The sequence below is a fragment of the Cavia porcellus genome, unplaced genomic scaffold, assembly GCF_034190915.1.
Source record: "Cavia porcellus strain 051 isolate PalLab524CR breed Dunkin Hartley unplaced genomic scaffold, mCavPor4.1 scaffold_32, whole genome shotgun sequence".
Lineage (NCBI taxonomy): Eukaryota > Metazoa > Chordata > Mammalia > Rodentia > Caviidae > Cavia > Cavia porcellus.
In genome coordinates, this window is record NW_026947515.1 from 35,616,040 (window position 1) to 35,637,651 (window position 21,612).

At 36.1% G+C, this 21,612-nt stretch overlaps 1 protein-coding gene across 3 annotated transcripts in view; it reads right to left on the reverse strand.

The window, feature by feature from the left end:
* Positions 1–21,612, reverse strand: part of Rabep1 (rabaptin, RAB GTPase binding effector protein 1) — a 140,667-nt gene that overhangs the window by 38,519 nt on the left and 80,536 nt on the right. For all 3 annotated transcript variants that reach the window (XM_063242162.1, XM_063242161.1, XM_063242163.1), the window contains exons 4-6: positions 12,668–12,828; positions 10,043–10,162; positions 3,555–3,690 (exon numbers count right to left, since the gene is read on the reverse strand). In XM_063242162.1, the coding sequence (XP_063098232.1) occupies positions 3,555–3,690; positions 10,043–10,162; positions 12,668–12,828 (417 nt within the window). The remainder of the gene's footprint in view (positions 1–3,554; positions 3,691–10,042; positions 10,163–12,667; positions 12,829–21,612) is intronic.

Genomic DNA, 21,612 nt, shown 5'->3' on the forward strand with positions numbered 1-21,612 from the left:
TTTCTGTTCCTGTTATAGCACCAGGATTGCATTCCCAGTTGGTTTCTCTCAGCCCAGTTCATTCTTGGGTCAGCAGGGCATATCTCCTCTTGCTTATGATTCCTTACTCCATACCATTCCTGAATTCTAAGCTGGGTCTTTCAGAGAGCCTCTGTAGCTGCTGCTATCTGTCCACCATGTTCTCCCTCCCCGAAGGAAATTTCTTTACCAGAGAGTTACTGGACCAGGTCCAGCCAGTCGTGCATCCTGTCTGGGAACTCTGCCCTTGGACAGCACCACAGAGAAATCTCTAGCTGAGCAGCGCAGCTATTGCCAAACCATCTTTCTAATGCAGAGTCTCCCGATCTGTACTCCTAACCCTTAATTATGTCTGGAATCATGTTTAGGTTAAATAAATTCTCTAGTATTTCTTTACTGTAAGACCTCTGGGTCTTAATTGTATCTGTTTTTTTTTCAAAAATGATATATAACATAGCATTTTCCAAATTTATGTGACAAAAAGCTACTTCTCACAGTTCAATTCAAATGAACAGGTATGCAGGAAACACTGTAGCAAATAATGGCTCTAAAGAAGTCAAAGTGTAATAAACACTTTTAGTTGTGTTTAGCACATGTTGATAAATCTGTCGTGCAGGAATCTTTCTTGGGCCCATTTAGTTTTGATTTCTCAGCATATGACAAAGAATCTTTGTAAAATGCATCCATGGTTGATGCCACCAGCTCAGCCATTTTATACGTAGACGTCTGCCTAGCTACCCAAGTCAGAAACCTGAGACAACCACACTTCTGACTTCTCCTTACCCCAACACATGCAGCAAACAGAGACCTGCTAGCTCTGCCTCTTTTACAGTATGACACATCTGTCATCTGGCTTCTGCTTTAGACCATCACTTATGGTTTAAGTCAACTACGACATTCTTTCTCCTCTTCTTGTCCTTGGTATTGCCCTCTTTTTTCTATCCTCTGCACTGGTATTAAATTGAACTTTCTAAAATACAAAATTAGTATTATTGCTCTCCAGTTTAAAACCCGTGAAAGATGTTAGATATTAAGGGGCACATATTGTAAAATCAAATTGATATGGAAGTGCAAAATAGATAAATCCACAGAAACAGGAAGTAGATTCATGACTGCTAGGAGCATGAACAAGGAGAGACAGAGAGGGAGTGAAAATAAAGAGTATAAAATTTTCTTTTTGAGGCAATGAAAATGTTTTGAAGTTTGATACTGGTTGACAGTACACAATTTTGTGAATATGTTTAAAAAACATTAAATTAGGGCTGAGGATTTAGCTCAGCGGCATAAGCACCTGCCTTGCAAGCAGGTGGTCTTGAGTTCAATCCCCGGTACCGATTAAAAAAACAAAACAAAACATTAAATTGTACACTTTAAAAGGATGAGTATGAATTATATCTAAATAAAAGTCATTTCTAAAAAACATGCCTTCATTCCTTACTGCCCACTGGATAAAACTCAGTATCCGTGGTAGAAGACCTTGGTGCTCTGCCTCACGTCCACTACTCTAATATGCACTTGCCCACATCTGCTGCATCCTGGCTGTACTAAGCCGCTCCTCTTGCACCTCTTCAGTTAGCTGTACTATATGCAAACAGCACTGCCTGCCATGCTCTTCTTGGGTTGACAAGTACCTATTCATCTTTCAAACTACATTTAATACAAGAAAAATGACAACCAAAATAAAAACAAAACAAAATAAACTCCACTTAAGAGTAATTATTTCCAGCCAGGTACAGTGGCACACCCCTGTAGTCTCTGCTACTCCGAAGGCTGAGGCAGGAGGACTGCTTGAGCTCAGTAGTTCAAGACTAGCCTCAGCAACACAAGGAGACTTTATCTCAAAAAACAAACCAAACAAACAAAAGAATAACCTTTTTTCTCTCCCGAATCCACTTAAGAATAACCTTTTTTAAGAAACCCAGCTGTTCCTAGGACAAACCCAGCTGTCCACTCACTGAGCGTGTGCTGAATTGAATCCAACCATGGAAAAAGCTGGGCCCTCTCTGGTGAACTCCTGTATCCTGACACACTTCCCCGCACGGCCCTCATCTGACTACATCTCTAGTTCTACCAATTTAGGTTGTAAATTACACGGTTGTTTCATTTCTATTTGTTCTCTCATTTAAAGACAACACCTAGCTTTTGGTGTGTTTTAGTACAGAAAATACTCCATTTCCTTCCTCACTGTTACTAACTTTCTCAGATACTTTTTTTGGATTATTAGGAAGCTTTGTTAGTCGCTATGACTTACATTATCCCTGGAAGGGCTGGAATGCAAAATTTAATCAGAAATTCTTTCTTCTGGATGTTCCCTGACTGTAGTGTTATTGACTACAACAGCACATCTGAAAACTGTTTTCTGAAGGCCAAAACCTACTCAATATGTTAGGTAATCTTCACAACATTTTCTGGAGTAATTCTGTAGACTGATATCATTTTGGCATTTCACTATTTGGAAAAACAAACTCATATGTAAACCTAAATTATTTTTTTGCTCTATTTTCCACAGCATTTGATGAAAATATTCACTGGAGGGCTCTATCACCAGTCCAAATCCTGTACACTGAAGTACATTCCAGCACAGTACAACCCACAACAATGTAATACTTGAAGGGGTCCATAACTTGGATTAAAAAGTGAGACCTTTATTTTCACTACCTCTAATTGAAACTCATTTCCTTAAATGTAAAATGTAGACAACAAACCACAGTAGAATTAACAATATGTATGATTTGATCACTAATAGAAATGTTTGTTACTACAGCTGTCTTAATATATAATTTATGCTCATCCTTACTACAAAATTACTAGTTATTAAACTTGTTGCTAGACTTTGCTATTTATATTTATTTGCTTGGTTTGGTTTTCTGAGATAGGGTCTCACTATGTAATTCAAACTGGCCTTAAACTCACTCTGTAGCCTAGGCTGGCCTTGAACTTGCAGTGATCCTCCTGCTTCTACCTCCTGAGTGTCAGGATTACAGGTGTGCACCACCACACCAGGCTCTTAGACTTTGCTAACTTAAAATAGCACATTTATGAATAATAACTATACATTTGAGGGTTTTTAAAATTCTTGATATCCATTTTGGAAAAGAGAGAGTTAATTTGTGTATCACTCTGGTACAAGAACTTTGATAAAAAACAGAACTGTTAAATAAGGCTTCCAGAAGACACTGTCCAAACTTTCCATACAATTCTCACTTTTGCTAATCCACTCCCACCAAAATAGGTGTGCTGGCAAAAACAGTTAAACAGAAGCTTTCAGGCTTGTTATCCTTCTGCTCAAAGCTAAGGCCTTGTGACATTATTACTGTGACACTACTATGGAAGAAAAAGAAGCCATTAAGAATCCAAGCCTCCTTACAAGTCCTCAGACTTTCAGTCTTTCATGAGAACATCAAAGAGATCACAAAGCTTAAATTCAATCACCAACATGGTGCATTGGTGTTTTAGAATTTTGTTAATATAAATTGTATTTTACTTACATACTTTTATCAGAGGCTGAATTAAAAATATTTACAACATTTACTTACCTTCATGCAATTCTTTACGAAGTTTTTCAGCATCTTCCTGAAGAACAGATTTCTGAGTATTCAGAACAGCAACATACATCTCAAGATCAGTCCTACAAGATTTCTCAGCTTCCAGATAATGATTCAGTTCTTTAACCTGAAAAAAGAGGCAATATCAAACTGAAATTTACAAGTTTCTTTTCTAAATATAACATTAAAACAAACATTAAGTTCTTTAAAACTGTCCATTTACTTTTACATAAATTTATATTTATAAAAATATGTAATTTTAATCATAATGCAAATACATATTACAGGAAACCACAACATTCTCAATAACACCATCATCTGAGTAAATGTGTAACTGAGATGTTTGTACCTTGTTTCCCAAAAATGTAGTCCTAATTCATAGCTACAGAGCAATGTATGCATGTATCTGTTTATTCCTATACTCAATAATATAACACATGCTTTACTTTTTGTTAAATAGTAATTTCTAAGGATAAAAAGTGTACTGTGTCCTTCTAACTTTAATTTTCTTTGATTTCTGGCAAGGTAATTCTAAATGCCTTAAATTTATGAAAAAGGAGAAACTTTTCACTGACACATATATTCATGGAAATGGAGAGAAGGCATAATGGGAAATCCCTAGTACAGAATACTTTTTTTTTTTTTTTTTCCAAATCGAACTCACAATCTCGTGTTTGCCAGGCAGGTACTTACACCACTGAGCTAACTCCCTGGCCCTCAGAATACTTTTTAAAAATCATGTCTTTTCATAAATCCTTTGATAGGCATACTGGCTCACACCTGTAATCTCAGCACTCAGGGGCCTGAGGCAGGATGACTGTCATGAGTTTGAGGCAGCCTGGGCTGCATGGTGAGTCCAAGGCCAGCCTAAATTACATAGCAAGACTCTGTCTCTAAAAACCAAACTTAAGTAAACAAACAAATAAAATTCTTTTTTTTTTTTTTTTTGTATTTTTACCAGTACCAGGGATCGAACTCACGACCACAGGCTTGCAAGGCAGGCGCTTATGCCGCTGAGCTAAATCCCTAGCCCCAAATAAAATTCTTCATCTCTGAACAATTAACAATAATATTCAGAATATTAACAATAGTCTAATATTTGAAATACTTATAACCAAAATAAAATGCAGAAAGCCTAGTACAATAAGGTCACTTGTTTTACCTTGTTGTGTAAATAGTTCACTCTAAATTCTAACCATTAACTTTCAATTTTTCCAAATGGCTACAACTAATTTCATAATCAAAGTCATTTTCATGGATGAAAGTCTTCCTATTTCCTTAAATTCCACATCCCCTAAGAATCCAAATTAAAAATACAGTATTTAGACATCACTTCTTGGCCTTCTGGCTAAGATCTAGTATAAAGACACCGGAAAAAATCCTCCAAAAATCCAAGTAACCACTGAAAATCACTTATCCAGAAAAACTTACACATTATTAGAAAGGGGGAAAACATGAAAGGAAGTCACAAGACCTCCATTCTCCCAAATAGTTACCTAGGTTCTCCAAGGTGATAGCAGCAGCTGAAATCATCTCATATACTCAAGAGAGTGAATGGATCAGATTCATTCTATTAAAACAACCTGGTTAGGGTAAAATACCCAAATTTCACCTACATTTCTCTGATATCTACTATCATTAAATATCTGTTTACATTCCTTGACTATCTGGTTTCCTCTTCTGTGATCACTCATTCATATATTTTGATTTTTTTACTTTGTTCTTTGTTACTTACAGAATGGTAATGTCTGCTAATTCTGGGTATCAATTTTTTGTCACATATATCAGTTACAGATAATCTCACAGTCTCTAGTTTCTTTTTTGTTCTCTTGGTAGTTATCTTTTAACAAAGGCATTTATATTCTAACACAGGCAAATTTGTCAATGTTTTTTCTATAGTCGATATTTTTGTCTTATTTAAGAAATCTTTTCAACCTAAACAATATGTTCTTCCCACTCGCATTTCTTGTTTAGTTTTTTTTTTTTTTTTTTTTTTGTCTTTTTCTTTTTAATCCGTACCAGGGATCGAACTCATGACTGCCTGCTTGCAAGGCAGGCGCTTATTGCCGCTGAGCTAATCTTGTTTAGTTTTTTTGAGAGAGAGTCTCAACTACCTATGCTGTCCCAAACTCACAGTAATCTTCCTGTCACAGCCTTTGGAGTGTTGCAATTACAGGAATATGCTACCATGCCCAGCTCAAATTCTCTTTTTTAACACTTGAAAATTTTAAAGATTATTTTTTCGTGGAATTTAATTCAAAAACTAGTTGTTTAAAAAGCATATTTTAGCAAACCATTTTCCCTTCACTGATTTTAATGTTCTCTTTCATATGTCAAATTTCTGTACACATATGGGTCTATCTTTGGAATGTGCTATTTTGCTTTGTTGGTCTATTTGTTTACCCAATAACGAACTGTCTTACATACAGTGGCTTTATTGTAAATCTTAACATCTGATATGTAGGGCACGTCTATCTTGTTTTCACCAAAACTCTGCAAAGTATGTTTCTGATCTGCTGCTTCTCTGTAAAATTTCAGGACCTAACTGATGAGCTCCTTACTAAATCCTGCTGGGTTCTGAATTTACAGACTAATTTGAGGGATACAGTGACGGTTATACCTTTTGACTAAAGTATATATACATGAATGTAAGTCTTTACTTATATGATCTATAAAGAGCTCTTCCATTTTTGCTCAAATATATTCATGGTAAGCAAAAAGATTTCTGTTGCCATAAAAGGGATCGACTTCCCATTGTACTCTTTAACTGAATATTAGTGAGGTATAGAAACATCTGTTTTTTTTGTTTTGTTTTGTTTTTTGTTTTGTTTTGTTTTTGTCTTTTTCCTTTTTTATCGGTACCGGGGATTGAACTCACGACTGCCTGCTTGCAAGGCAGGTGCTTATGCCACTGAGCTAAATCCCCAGCCCCGAAACATCTGTTTTTACGCGTTGCTCTTACTGGAACAGCTTTCAATCTGCTTACCCCTCAGTAGGTCTAGTGGTATATTTTCTGGCTTTTCTAAATAAACAGTCTCACCAGTTTTATCACTTTCTTCCCTATTTGACTTACTTCTTTATGTAGTCTGGCTGAACTGTCCAGGATCACAAAAGCAATCAAGCAAAATTACTGAACATGCATGTGCATAAAATGTTCTCACCATTAATTGTAATTGGTTAAGTGTTCATTAGCTGTATTTGCTGATGTCTAAGGCTTAGCTCTTTATCAAGTTAATGTGCTTACATTTACCAAATGCCTTTCTGAATCTAAGACAGTCTAGTCTTCATGTTGTACATCACCATAGGTTTTCTAGTGATAATGCATGTCATTAACTTCCTGTACATATATCCTACTTAGTAATGAAACATATTTTCCTTTTTTTTAAGTTAATTTTTTAAAATGTAAATTTACAATGTTTCACTCTGGTATTTCTGAGTCAGATTTTCTTATACTACCTTACTTTGTGTTCGTTCATTTTATCAATCTATTGATCTCAGAAAAATAAGATCAAGAACATTCTCTTTTTCTATTCTGATGGTTGATAAAAAATGTAACAATTATCTCTTTGCAGAAGGTCTAGAAATATGTGCCTGCAAAACCAATTGAGTGTAATGTTTGGAAAGAGGAGTCGGGAAAAAAAGACTGTTTCTTAGATCATTTTCTTTAACAATTACTACTTTGGCTCTCCTATTTTATTTTGAAATAAATTTGGCTAACTAGCTTGTATACAATTTTTTTCATTTTTCTTTTAAATTTACTACTAAGACACTAGTCATATTATTACTACTATAAACCTCTACTGATTTGTTATGCCTGGTTTCTTTTTTTTTGCAGTACCAGGATCAAACTCACGACCTCACACTCGCCAGGCAGGTGCTTATGCCGTTGAGCTAAATCCCCGGCCTTTCTGGTTTCATTTCTAATGATTAATCGTTTTTCCACCTTCTTGATTAATCTTATTGGAGCTGTGTCTATTGTATTTTTTTATGTTGAATTATTCTCCTGCTTTTCTACTAATTTCTACTCCTATTTTCTTCCATTTATTTTCAATTTAGTATTATTTTTTTTCTCTAGATTCTTCTTTATTTTGTGTTTTGAGATAAGGTCTCACTACACAGATCAAGCTGGCCTTCAATTCATGGCAAGCCTCCTGAGTACTGCAATTACAGGGGTGTATCACTATACCAACTAGATTCTTAAGTTAAATATTCACATCATTAAATATTTTATGTTTACTTTTTCCAAGAGCTGCTTTTTCCCCCGTTTCTGGATGTTTTTAACTGTCATTTTACTATACATAATTGAGGAACCTGTGACCAGAGGGTCTTTATATAACATCAGTTCTTTCAGATTTGTTGACACTTCCTCTGTGACCTTGCGAAAAGATGTATGTCAAGATAAATTATGAAAAATAGAATGTATGTAAACCTAATAATGCTTTGCCCCATGTACCATCCTGTTTATATTAATTAGAATCATTTTATAATACCTTTGAAGCAGATAACCTTATTTTCCCTACTTTATGAATCAGAAAACTAAAAGCACAGTAAGACTGAGTAATTTTCTCAAGATTATTCAGGCAACTGAACACTGAGTTTTTAATGACTACACTGTACTACTAGATAAAACACATCTGTCTTTCTTGGGCACAGGGCTTAGTGTCTATTAAATCTAAATTATTGTCCTGATTTTTTACAATTTCTACAACTCTTATGTTTTTCTGCTTGCCTTGTCCAAAGGTCAGTTCAAATCTCCTACTGTAATTTGAGAATATCAGTTTCTCCACATAATCATCACTTTTTAATTCACATATATCAGGATTACACAAAGTAGCCACGCAATGTGTTGCACGCATAATCCCAGCACTCTGGAAGGCTGAAGCAGGAGGATCTAAAGTTCAAGCTTAGCCTGGGAAAAGCAGTAAGACCCTGCATCAAAATGTAAAACAGTGAAAAAAGGCTAGGTAACTAACTCAGTACAAAGACCCTGGGTCAGATTCCCAGGACAGAAGAAAAACAAACACAACTACAGAAGACGCATTCACACTCATGATCTTCCTGGCGAACTGTTTATTAGACAGGGTCCCTCTTTATGTCTGTTAGTTCCTTCTTTGCTTATCCAATCTGTTTGATGCAATGCTTATTTTATCACTTTCTTTTTTTTTTTTTACTATTTTTTTTCTTTAATTTTTATTGGTACCAGGGATCAAACTCACGACTGCCTGCTTGCAAGGCAGGCGCTTACGCCGCTGAGCTAAATCTCTAGCCCCTTTTATCACTTTCTTTTGGTTACAATTTACATGGTATATCTTTATTCCTTTAATCTCACCTTGCAGTTTTATTCCAGGTACGTCTCTTAAGCAATATAAAGTTAGATGTTTTTTTAAAAATCTGTCTAATAATATTTTAGTATGCATCAGTTTATATTTACCAGGATTTCTATTTTCAAGTGGAAAAAAAACCCCAAAATTTCAAAACACAAAAATTAAAAGGGTAACAATGGTTCACATGTTACATATTGTTATCTTTATTCAGAGTGCAAGGTATCTGCACTTAACTGTCCAAATATTAGCACTTATGAACTAAGATAAATTAATAGTATAACTATCACACACACACACACACACACACACACACACACATTATTAATTTAATGGACCACTGGGAGTACTCTCATTCTCTCTCTTTCTCTTTCTCTTTCTGTCTCTCTCTGTCTCTCTCTCTCTCTGTGTGTCTCTGTCTCTGTCTCTGTCTCTCTCTCTCTCTCTCTCTGTCTCTCTCTCTCTCTCTCTCTCTCTCTCTCTCTCTCTCTCTCTGTGTGTCTCTTTCTCTGCATCGCTCCTCCCTGCCTGTCTTATCAGGAGACCAGAAGAAACAGATCCAAGTGACCGAAGACTTAAACTTCTACAGTGGTGTGCCAAAATAAACCTTTGCTCCTTTCAGCTTGATTTTCTCAGGTATTTTTCCACACTAATGGAAAGCTAACAAATGCCATCAGGTTACTTTCTTTATTAAATTATAGAACCTTTTTTTTTCTACCAGCAACTGAACTCAGGACCTTGCACTTGTCGGGCAGGTGCTGTACCACTGAGATATACCCCTGGCTCTGTGTTTCTTTACTGTATCTTCATGGCAAAAAATTCAGCCACACTATAGCTATTTCTCCAAAAGACAAGTGTGAGGCTAGCATAGGAAAGTAAAGTTAATTTTGAAGACTATTTCATGGGTCAGAAAATTAATGGGATTAAGTCTTATTTTGATAAGAAAATGAACACTTACTTTGAAACAAAGTAGCCACTGTGGTAAGGCATGATTACCGTGATTATTTATTTAAAATATCACATGAGTAAATCAACTCAATGTAGTTTTATTCTAAACCAAAGCAAGATTCTTAAAATGTACACTCTAGATTTATACCCCTTTAGTGATTCTAACTGTGTTCACAGCATTACAGCAGGTAGATTACAGTGTTTTATAACCTTTGAAGCCTCCAACTCTTTAATTTTGTCTTCAGCTTCTGTCAGTTTATCTTTCAAAGCTGCAATTTCCTTCTCCATGGGCATCACAACAGACCGAAGTTTTTCAGCATCTTCTTGGGCCTATGGTTAAAAGGAATTAAATGTTGTAACTTACTGATCCATTGCCTTTCTTTCTTTCTTTCTTTTTTTTTTTTGCATCAACAACAATAAATTTAATATTAGCTTTAGGTTATATGATGAAAGAAGACAGCTGTGATAAACAGAAATTTAAACAGAGAAATCTGATGAAAAGGAACGGCCATACATTGATATGATTAAAATTCCTAGCTGCAAGATGAAGGTGTACAGAACCTCAATCATTAATAGGGCTGGCATGAATAAGAAATACCATGGAAAGCAATGTAACTGTAGTAGCATAAGTCAATATGAGTAAAATAGTGAACAAGATTAAATAAATGGCCACCACAGCTCACGAACAGATGAGCATTTGAATACACTTTCTAAGGCCAATTCAGTATCACTCCAGTTTTTGACACATTTGAATACATAGCATTTAAAATGTATTATTCTGTTACATAAAGAATGAATTTTAGCAGGTGTGGTTTATTAAAATCAAGGAGATCATTTAGAAGATTCTTTTAGTAAAACAAGGGGGAAGTTGATGGTTGAAAAAACATTTTCAGTGGAGATTGTAAGTTCAGAGGTTGTAAGTTTTTACATATTCTAAACCTTTGCCCTATATTTTGGATCTGCTACATCTTAATCGAAGATAACTGTTTTCATTGAATATATATACACGTTCCAAGGTAGATTATATTTTCTATGTATTTTTAGTAATTTTAGACAAGTAGCATAACAAGTATAAAGAAGTATAAAGAAGGAAATACTAAGATTGGTAAATTATTTTCTTACCATTGCCTTTCAAAAAGACTCTGGCCCTTCCATTTACAAATAACTATATTAGGCACAATATTATTAATTTCAAAACTGAACTAAGTTTAACTTTTCTTTTTCTCTTTTATTTCTTCCAGGGGGCAACAATGGTACATACACTGCACACTGTCATCCCCAAATCATTCACCCAGAGCACAACACATCTGTATTCAATTCTCCAAACAATACCAGCACAAGTTTTTCTCCTTAGTCAACCCAGAGAAATCAGTAGTATAACTATCTTAAGTAATTTTTATATACATATGTTTTTACTTTTAGCTTCTCACACTAATGAAACAATACAGTGTTTCAATGATGTATCACTAGAATGCCAAGTTATAATCAGTTTTCCCAAATATTTCATTTAAAATTTGAAATAGAAAAATACATTCATTATGACAAACGTGACTTTTTTGTTTTGTTTTTTATTTTTTTAGCTTTCTGGTACTGGGGATCGAACTCATGACCTCACACTTGCTAAATCCCCAAATGTGACTTTTTAATTGAGCAAGAGTTAGAAAATACTTTACATGTTATAGGAAATTTTACATGTTATGTGTTTACATTTTACATGTTAAAGGAAATACCCATAATGAATAATTTTTAAGTCCTATTTACTAAGTTAATGATATCATAATTTAATGAAAGGGCTTTTTTAGGGAGGTAGGTTCAGACAAGTTTTTACTATGTAGCGCAGGCTGGCCTTGAACTCATTTATTAGCCCAGACTGGCCTCAAACTCCTGCCTCAGCCTCTCAAGTGCTGGGGCTATGGGTGTGGTGATGTTTTAAAAATAGAATAATACGTTTTCTAGTGTTGGATAATTATGTTCCTATAAAAAGGTTTCTAAGTGTGTAAAAATTCTTTAAATATTATTTTACTTTTTATTCGCTACATGAAGCACTCATAGAATTACCCCTAAAACTATCACACTGGTTTCCAAGTTCCATTCTCAAAACCATGGATTAAAAGGAAACTACTTAAACTAGTTAAATGGTGAGAAACTACTTAAACTAGTTAAATGATGAGACACTATATATAAAAATAAAATGTGGTATATATATACACATTGAAGTAATATGTAGCCATAACAAATTGTATCTTGCTGTTTACAAGAAAATGGACAGAACTCAAGACTACCATGCTAAACAAAATAAGTCAAACTCACAAACCTAAATATCACATGTTTTCTCTCATTCTAAATTGAGAAAATTAAAATATAAATGAATAAATAAAATAAAGGAGGGATGAAATGAGAAAACAGTCTTGGAGATAGAGAAGAAAATTAGGGGAGGAAGGAAGAAAAAAAAGGAGCGGTAAAGGCAGTGAAAGTGATCAAGATGTTATATGTATGCACCAATTCCCCAAAACAAACATTGCTATTTTCTATTACAAACACGCATTAAAAGAAAAGCCCTCAAAATAAAATATACTTAACATCAGAGAAACATAATGTATGGTAAAATTAAATTAAAATATTTTTTAAAAACAAAAAATTCTGAAGAAAATAAGGAAGACAGACGTTGGTATCATCTAAGCCAGGGTCATTCACATTATTTAGCGGTGCATTTAACTCTGTATCCAAACGATTTCTATAACAGAAAACATAAAAGTATACCTTCTTGTATCCCAGTATTTGTTAAATCATTTTGCATTTATATTCAAATATTTCTACAAATACAATACTTCATACCTTTTTCATTTCGTTTTCTAAATTTTCTTCTTCTTGGCCTTCAGACAGCATTCGCCTCAAATCAGCTATTTCTCTTTCTGCAGATTCTCGATATTGTGCCCACTGTGTTCGCTCCTGTTCCAGCCTGCGGTGAAACTGGTGTTCATAGTCATGAACTGTTTCTACAAAACATCATCATGTATTTTATGTGTAAGCATTAAGAAATAAAAATGTCTGGCACTTAAAATTTTTCAAGTTATACAAAGAACTTATGCCTAATTTCTGGAAAACTTAATTCACTAAGAAAAAAAGAAAGAAAGAAACAAAGCTAACATTTCTACTTAGTCTTTAACATATAAGGACTTTACTAAATCACCATCTCTAATATTCACAATAAGCCTGTGCCACATATTAATTTTCAGTGAGAAACCTTAGGAAAGGCTAAGTAGTCTGGCTGATATTTTATAATCAGAAAGAAACAGACCTTGAACTCAAACCTAAGGCCAACTTCAAAATCTGTTTTTAGATACTACACTATGGCTGTAAGACAAATACATGTCACCCTGCCCTACTATCTGACAGTGAGAGAAAAAAGAATATATCTCTGAAATATTTAACTGTAACCCAAGATTCTAAATTGAGTCAAATTTTATAAAACCTTTATAGAAGGGTTTTATCTTTTAATCAAATCTTAAATATGTGACAACCACTTCTGGTTGCTAGGTAAGTTTCTTCTCCTGTCCTTCTTTACTGACAAAGCTCCAATTTTGTTTAGGAAGTTTACATGCCCAGTTTAGGATGGGAGAAGACAGATGCCAGAGCAGTGAGTGGCAGCGGCCTTCTCAGGACAAAAGCTTTAGAGTATAGAAAACAGTAGCATGGATGCATCCAAGTGAGAGGGTTTACACAGGAACCAAGAAGGAACAATGAGTCCAGAATGGCTTCCACATCAACAGCTGGTGTGAACGGCCTCAGTGAGCGCCCCACGTCACAATCACAGAACAAAAGCTAGCAGGGACACCACTGCAGAGAACCGCAGGTGGAGTGACTGAACTTGGGTCCCAGAACAGCCCCTGGCTCCAAGCCACGCCCCGCTCCCCAGAGCAAACAGGTAGGGCAGCCACAGCAGACAGAGGCAGATGGAGCCAGGCTGGAGAACACAGGCCTGGCACGGAGATCAGAGGCCAGGTGCAGCCTGAGCTACACAAGCCTGGAAGCTCGCTCACACGACACCCTGTCCCTACTTGATGTAGAAGTCTGCACCCAGCACCACGCTGGAGGGAAAGTTTCACTTTAGACTTCCAACATAAACAGACACGCCCTGGGGCTTGAGCTCTACTCATTAATCCTAACCTGAAGAAAAGAGCCACGTGTCCAAACAATACAAAACTTCCTCAAGTATTTTAGGGTTTCTTTTCTTTTGCTTTCTTCCTCCTCTGTTCATCCCCCACCATTTTTATTCTACTATTTACCTTTGTTTTCTTTATGGGCATGCCTGTTTACGTGTACTTCTCTCCCTCTTGTTTTTGTTTTTTTTTTACACTGGGGACCTAGCTCAGGACCTTGCACGTGTCAGGCAGGCACTTTTGCCACTGAGCTAAATCCCCAGCCCCTCGTCTTTTTCTTTCAAAATAGGTTATAGAAGATAAGGACACTGTCCCTGGTCCCTCTAGGTCCCTTCTACTTTTATCCACATCTTCTTGCCTAACTTCTTTCTCCTAATTTTTACGCTTTCTCAGTTTTTCTTTTCATTGTTCTACCCTTTTCATTTGTATCTTTTCCCATTACCATTTCTCACTACAAACTTTGTGCCCAGTTATCTCTGTTAAGCCCATCTAAACATGTAACATAAGTGAACCATCATCAGGATCCTTTGCCACCTCCCTATATGCTCCTTCCCACATCACACAACAGAAGCCTTTAAACATTTTAAAACAAACAAAAAACTTTTTATCTTGCTTTACCCGCTTCTGCAATTACCCAGGCCCCAACCCTCTGGGCTTCAGATAGCTGATTCTGTAAAATTACCACTGAATGTTGTTTTCGCCATTAGAGGAGTCATAACCATCATATTTAGTGCATATGAACTGTGGGTTCATACTTGTACTGGAGGGAATACCAAGATGGCAGAACAGTAAACAACACAGAAACAGCCTTCAAGTTACCATCCAGAGGCTGGAATACAGCAATGTGAGGAAGACAACAAGGAGGGAAGTGGGTCCCCTGAACCCAGGAAGGATCTGAACTGAGAGCCAAAGACCACGGAGCGAGTGAACAGAGAAACTTCAGTGAAGAATGAGGAGGCAGGGGGCACAGCATTCTCCCTGCGTCAGGACTCACGGTGTGAGAGGAGTGGGTCACGCCTGCAGACACACAGTGACTGCTGGCCGCACCCGCACCGTAGAGGAGGAGGGCAGTGGATGTGAAGGCTGTACTAGCTGGGGGGAGTGCCAAGGACTCATTTGTTCCACCCAAGACAGCAACTGGCCGGGGTCATCTCGGAAAGGGACTGGCTGAGCATACAGTGGCTAGCAGCCATCCAGTGGCTCCCAGCTGGGTGCTGGCCCACCGTGGAAGATGTAAAGACCGTTGCAGGCTGGATGGGACTGGTCTCAGTCCCCATGACCAGAGTACAGACTGAACTTCGGGAGAAATAAAGGTGCAGGCTCGCTGAGATTATCCACAATCATGCCATAAAGCTACTGCTGGTTTTCTAGGGTAAATCAACACAAATCTGGACTCTGTCCCCCAAACAGAAAAGACAAACCTGGAAGCAGATTCATTCAATCATTCTCTCTCTATCTCTCTCTCTCTCTCTCTCTTACCTGCTTTTTGTTGTTCTTGTGATATTGGTTTTTTCTTTTCTCTCCTTCATTGTCTGATACTGTTTTTTATGACTGGAAACATGGTGACTAGCCTCTTTGTGGTTATTCTTCTTTCCTTCCTTTTATCTCTTCTTCCTTTCTTTTGGTATCAGTTTCCTAAAATTAGTGTGACCTCCCTTTGGTCTCCAGCCTTATTTCTAATCTCTTCTACTTCCTATTTCTCTCTAATCCCTTCTAATTTTTAACCCTGGAGGGTAAAACTGACATATTAAGGACTGACTTACTGCATGTAATTTTCTGACTTGTTTTTAGATTTTATCATATAATCACAAAACTAGTTCATAAAGTTAAAGGTGGCAAATTAATAGTTACCTCAGTTTGTCGTTTTCTAAGCTGTCCTTGATGCTACTGTTACCAGTAACAGAACCACGTTAGCCAAAAGTGACATAATTGTTGTAACCAGCTGTTCTTCCGGGTATTCCAAGACTAAGAGTGACTAAGGATCAGGAAGATACTGTGGCACAGAGCCAAAGAACCGGTGGCTGAGTCAAGCAGGCAGCAACTTCTCATCCCCAACAAATGGAAAGTCTAAGATCCTACAACAGTCTCAAAACCCAAAAACTAGCTGTATCTATCTGGAAGACATCTTACAGAAGTAGTCATCTCCGAAGGTCCTAAATACTAGCAAGAAAGCAACTCACCACAAGTAATTTACAAGCATGAGCCCACAAATTCAAATTGAAAAAATAAAAAATAAGAAGACATTTAAATGAGACACAATCTCAGACATCCAGTTAACCAAAGGCAAACCCAGGAGGCAATGAGGTGGAAATATCTGAAAGCCACCCACCAGGCCTCTCTACGATAGCAATAACAAAGCAACTGAATGAAGCACTAGAATAAATCAACTCAGAAATAATTTCTCAGATAATTGCAGAGATGGTGTCTAGAACAGATACAGATTTAAAAAAAAAAAGGAGCTTAAGAAAACGATGGAAACCATGAATACTCAGCATAGGAAAGAATGCAAATCTTTCTAGAATGCAAATGCAAATCTGTAAGACAGATTCAAGAAATATCCAAGACAATAAAAATTTCATTGAAACTACCTGCAGCACAATCACTAATCTGAGGACAGAATCTCAGACACAGAAGACAGGTTTGTGGTGCATGATCATGAAAATAAAGATCTTTAGTAGGGCTGGGGATTTAACTCAGCAGCATAAGCATCTGCCTTGCAAGCACATGGTCGTGAGTTTGATCCCCGTACCGATTAAAAAAAAAAAGAAAAAGAAAAGAAAAGAAAGATCTTCAAAAATAGCAAGGGACCATGAGAATTCATTCCAGCAGCTACTAGGTAAGACAAAGAAGAATAAGATGGATTGCAGTTGATGAAAAAGCAGCAGATAGCACAAATAATACATAAAAAACTGTTCACAGACATCATGGCAGAAAACTTCCCTGACAGAGAAAAAGAATTTGACATGCAGATACGTGAGGCATATAGAATTCCAATTAGCTATGATCAAAAAAATCTACAACCAGGCATATCATAGTCAAGAGTCCACAAATTCAACACAAGAACAGAATCTTAAAGGAAAAGGAACAAATCACCTACAAAGGAAAGCCCATCAGAATCACAGCTGACTTCTCAATACAAACCCTCAAGTCAAGAAGAGCTAGGAGTGAAGTATTTCAAACACTAAAGGAAAACAACCTCCAACCAAATTCATGAACCCCACAAAACTACCTTACAAAACTGGTAGAGAAACAAGATACTTTCATGACAAAGAATGCCCGAGGAAATTTATGACCACCTAACCAGCACTACCAAATGTTTTGAAGGGCAGTCTAGATAGATAGCAAGAACTACAACTTCATGAACCCCAAAACAAAGAACCCACTAAGCAAAGCAAACAAACAGATGAGAGAAAAAAGGGGGGAGGCAACAAGAAACACCAAGGAAAAGTCAATAGTATCAGTTATAACCATCTATGTTAATGGTCTCAAGTCATCAATCAGAAGATACATACTAGCAAAATGGATCAAGAAACAAGATCCAACAATATGTTGCATACAAAAGATAATTTAATTCAAAAAGAAATTCATAGACTGAAAGTCAAAGAAAAGAAAACAATGTGACAGGAACCAAGAAAAAAGGAGGGATAGCTCTTCTGTTCTCAGACAAAACCGAATTTCATGTCAAGACTGATTAAGACTATTTTATTTTTTTAAGGCTTTAGATTTTATTTAAAGAAAGACTAAACAAAACAGAAAATGGGTAGAAATAATACATACTTTCAAAGAAAAAATAAACAGTAAGAAATCACTAGTTGATGATTACAGATTGTCCTCTTACAAATAGTTATTCAAGATACTAAAGTGGAGCATATAAAGTGGGGATTCAAACAGTGAGACTGCAACCAGTTCTGTTCAACTATCCATCAAAATATGGTTATCAATCCTAAACACTTAAACATATATGCAGTTATCCATATCTTCAATGTTGAGATTGAACAAACCCAAGCAGGCTAATATCACTCTGAACAAAGAATAATACTATTACTGGGTTTCACATTATTACACTCCAGGACCAGCACTGAATAGTTTAGTGTCTCTTTTTCTTCAAAGTATCTGTTCATTTCATCATGTGTCATAAGATCAGTTCTCATAAACTATTTATAGATTCTATACATGCATGAGTCTTAACATGTATTTCTATCCTTTCTATATTAGAGGGAGAAACAAAACAAAGCAAGACAAAACAAAACATTTCCATAAACACATGAAATGAAAAAGAAACATAAGACCATTGTACAAGGAGTTCTACCACAGTTTCTGTGTTGTCTCTTGTTATCTTCAATAGAATTGGCCATATCATCAGACATAGTATAACTGAATATATCAGTATATAACAGTATTAATAAAAACATAACTTTGTATATAGTTTAGAAAAAGCAGGCAGTTATCAAACCAGAATGTGTATCGTAGTGAGTCTTGTCATCTTCAGTACAGTTGCCTATACTCTCAGACTTGATACTATCAATCATATCAGTTTTGAATAAAACCTGTCAATACCAAACAACAATGAAACAAACCAGATTTAACTAAGATCAGTCATGATAAAACAGTGTAAGTCATACAGGGCTCCAGATTAAGATAATAGGAAATTAAAGATGATTATTGTGCTATATCCTGATGTTTTGGGGATAGCTGTCTGTGTCCTCTAATGCAAGTGGATAAACTGGGACAGAATAAAATCTATCAAAAAAAAAAGAATAAGATCTATCTAAGCAGAGTGGTGCGAGTAATGTGAGTTGTAAATCCTGATACGCTATTTACAATATCTTCTGCCATCTTTTTTCACTTCCCCAGGGTACACTGTGCATTTTTGGGTCTGACCAAGACTCTTGGTTTTAAATCGGGGAGGGGGGGGCCGGGCTGTTATTTACCTAAGTAGTTCCGAACCTTCTCTCTCTTGGACTTGATCTCTAATTGTAATCCTTTACCTATTAAAGCCTAAGACTGATAAAAGAAACACAGATCCTTGTAAAGGGAACAATCCAGAGGCAGAGGTAACAATCATAAATATATATGCAACAAATACTGCTGCACTCAACTTATATAGAACAAATATTAATGGACATAAAAAATCAGATAACTCATAATACAATCATATTGGAGGATCTCAATACCCTATCCCACTGTCACAAAAACACAGATCAGCTAAACAAAAAATCAAAAAATTAAAAAACTGAAATATCAGAACTGAACCAGACTTTGGAACAAATGAACTCAGTAGATGTCTGCAGAGTGGTCCACCCCACAACATCAGATTATACATTCTTCTCAGCTGCATATCGGACAGTCTCCAAACAGACCACATACTAGCTCACAGAACATGCATAAGTAAATGCAAAGGAACTGAAATTATCCTATGCATATTATCAGATGATAATGCAATAAAACTCAAAATCAATAGCAAAAGAAACCAGAAGAATTTCATAAACACATGGAAATTAAGTAACACCCTCCTGAACAACCAATGGAATACAGATGAAATTCAAAAAGAAATTAGACTGTTTCTACAATTAAATGATAACAATAACACATATCAGAACTTTTGGGACATATGAAAGTAGTCCTAAAAGGGAAATTTATAGTGCCACTAACCCATTTAAGGAAAAAGAGAAAGCAAAAAAAAAAAAAAAAAACAACTTAATATTGGACTTCAAACTTCTAGAAGAAGAAGAGCAAGTCAAGCATAAAGCTTGTGCAATGCAGGAAATTATAAACATTAGCGCATAAATAACTGCACTGGAAAATGAGAAAATAATACAAAAGAATCAATGAATTGCAGAGTTGGTTCTTTGAAATATTAAATAAAATCAACAAACCCTTAGCCAACTTTATCAAAAAAGGAAAAAAAGAGACTCATATCCACACAATTAGAAATGAAAAAGGTAAAATCACAACAGACCCTGAATAAATCCAGACGATCATCTGGATACCTACTCTGAGAACATGTATTCTAATAAGATGAAAAATGCAGAACAACTGGACAGATTCCTAGGTACATATGAATTACTAAAGGTTGATCAAGAAGAAATAAAAATTCTAAATAAGCTAGGTGTGGTGGCACAGGCCTGAAATCCCAGCACTTGGGAGGTTGTGGCAAGAGAATCTTTCCAAGTTTGAGACCAGCCTGGACTACAAAGTGAGACCTTGTCTCAAAAAGACCAAAAAAAAACCAAAAAATCTAAATAAACCAGTATCAATGAAATCAAGATGCAATTAAAAACCTACTGACAAAAAAACAAGCCAAGGCCATGATAGATTCACTGTTGAATTTCACAAGAAACTTAGAGAAGACCTAATACCATTACTTCTCAAAGTCTTTAATAAAACTGAAAGGGAAGCAATACTCCCAAGTTCACTCCTGAAAACAAGCATTACCCTGATACCAAAACAGAAGGACCCAACTAAGAAAGAGAACTACAGATCAATCTCCCAAATGAACACAGATGCAAAATTCCTCAATTATCATACTGGCAAACAAAATGCAGCAAATCGTCAAGAAAAATATACACAAGTATGGTTCAACACACATAAATTAATGAATGTAATATACCATATTAACAGAGCCATCTCAATACATGTAGAAAAAGCTTTTGACAAAGTCCAGTACCCATTCATGATAAAAAAAAAAAAAAAAAAAAGAAAGAAACCCTACAGAAAATTGGGATAGGTTGTCTTTAGCTTAATTTGATAAAACCCACCTATGACAAATCTAACAGCCAATATCATATTAAATGGACAAAAACTAAAAGCTTTCACTCTAAAATCAGGAACAAGACAAGGATATAGACTGTCTCCACCTATTCAACCTAATCCTGGATACGTTATCCAGAGCAATTAGACAAGAGAAAGAAATAAAAGCAATAATGACAGGAAAGGAAGAAATTAAATTATCATTATTTTCAGATGACATGATACTCTACATAGAAGACCCAAACACTCCATTAAAAAACTGCTACGTTTAATAAGCAAATTCATTTAATAAATAAAGTCAACACAAAAAAATTGATAGTCTTCCTGTACACCAATAAAAAACTCACTGAGAGACAAATTAGGGAAACAATATCTTTCACAATAGCAACCAAAAAAACAAAAAAAAGAAATACCTAGGAATCAATCTAATGAAGGGTGTAAAAGAGCTCTACGTTGAAAACTACAGATTGAGTCTGGGAAGATAGCAGGACAGTAAGCAGCAGAGTAAATAGCCTCTCTGAGAGAAACAGTCCAGATGCTGGAATATGCCATTCTGGAGAAGACAAGAAGGAAAGAAATGGGTCCCCTCAACCCAGGAAGGAACTAAAGTGAGAACTGAAGCCCACTGAGAGAATTTTAAAAAAAAAGAAAAAGAAAAACTTAAAAAGAAGTCGGTAGCTGGTAGTGCTTCCACTAGAGCTGGAACCACCACACCAGAAGTGCTGTTTGAACCCAGAGATGCATGGGCACAGTGAATCTGGTGGCTAGCAAGCCCAAGGCCTTGGCAGGGAGACGTGGTGGTGGCGAGGAGCAGACCACAGAACTGCCCTGGCTGGCGGTGAGCATGCAGGACTCAGTCCTCCCTTGGGA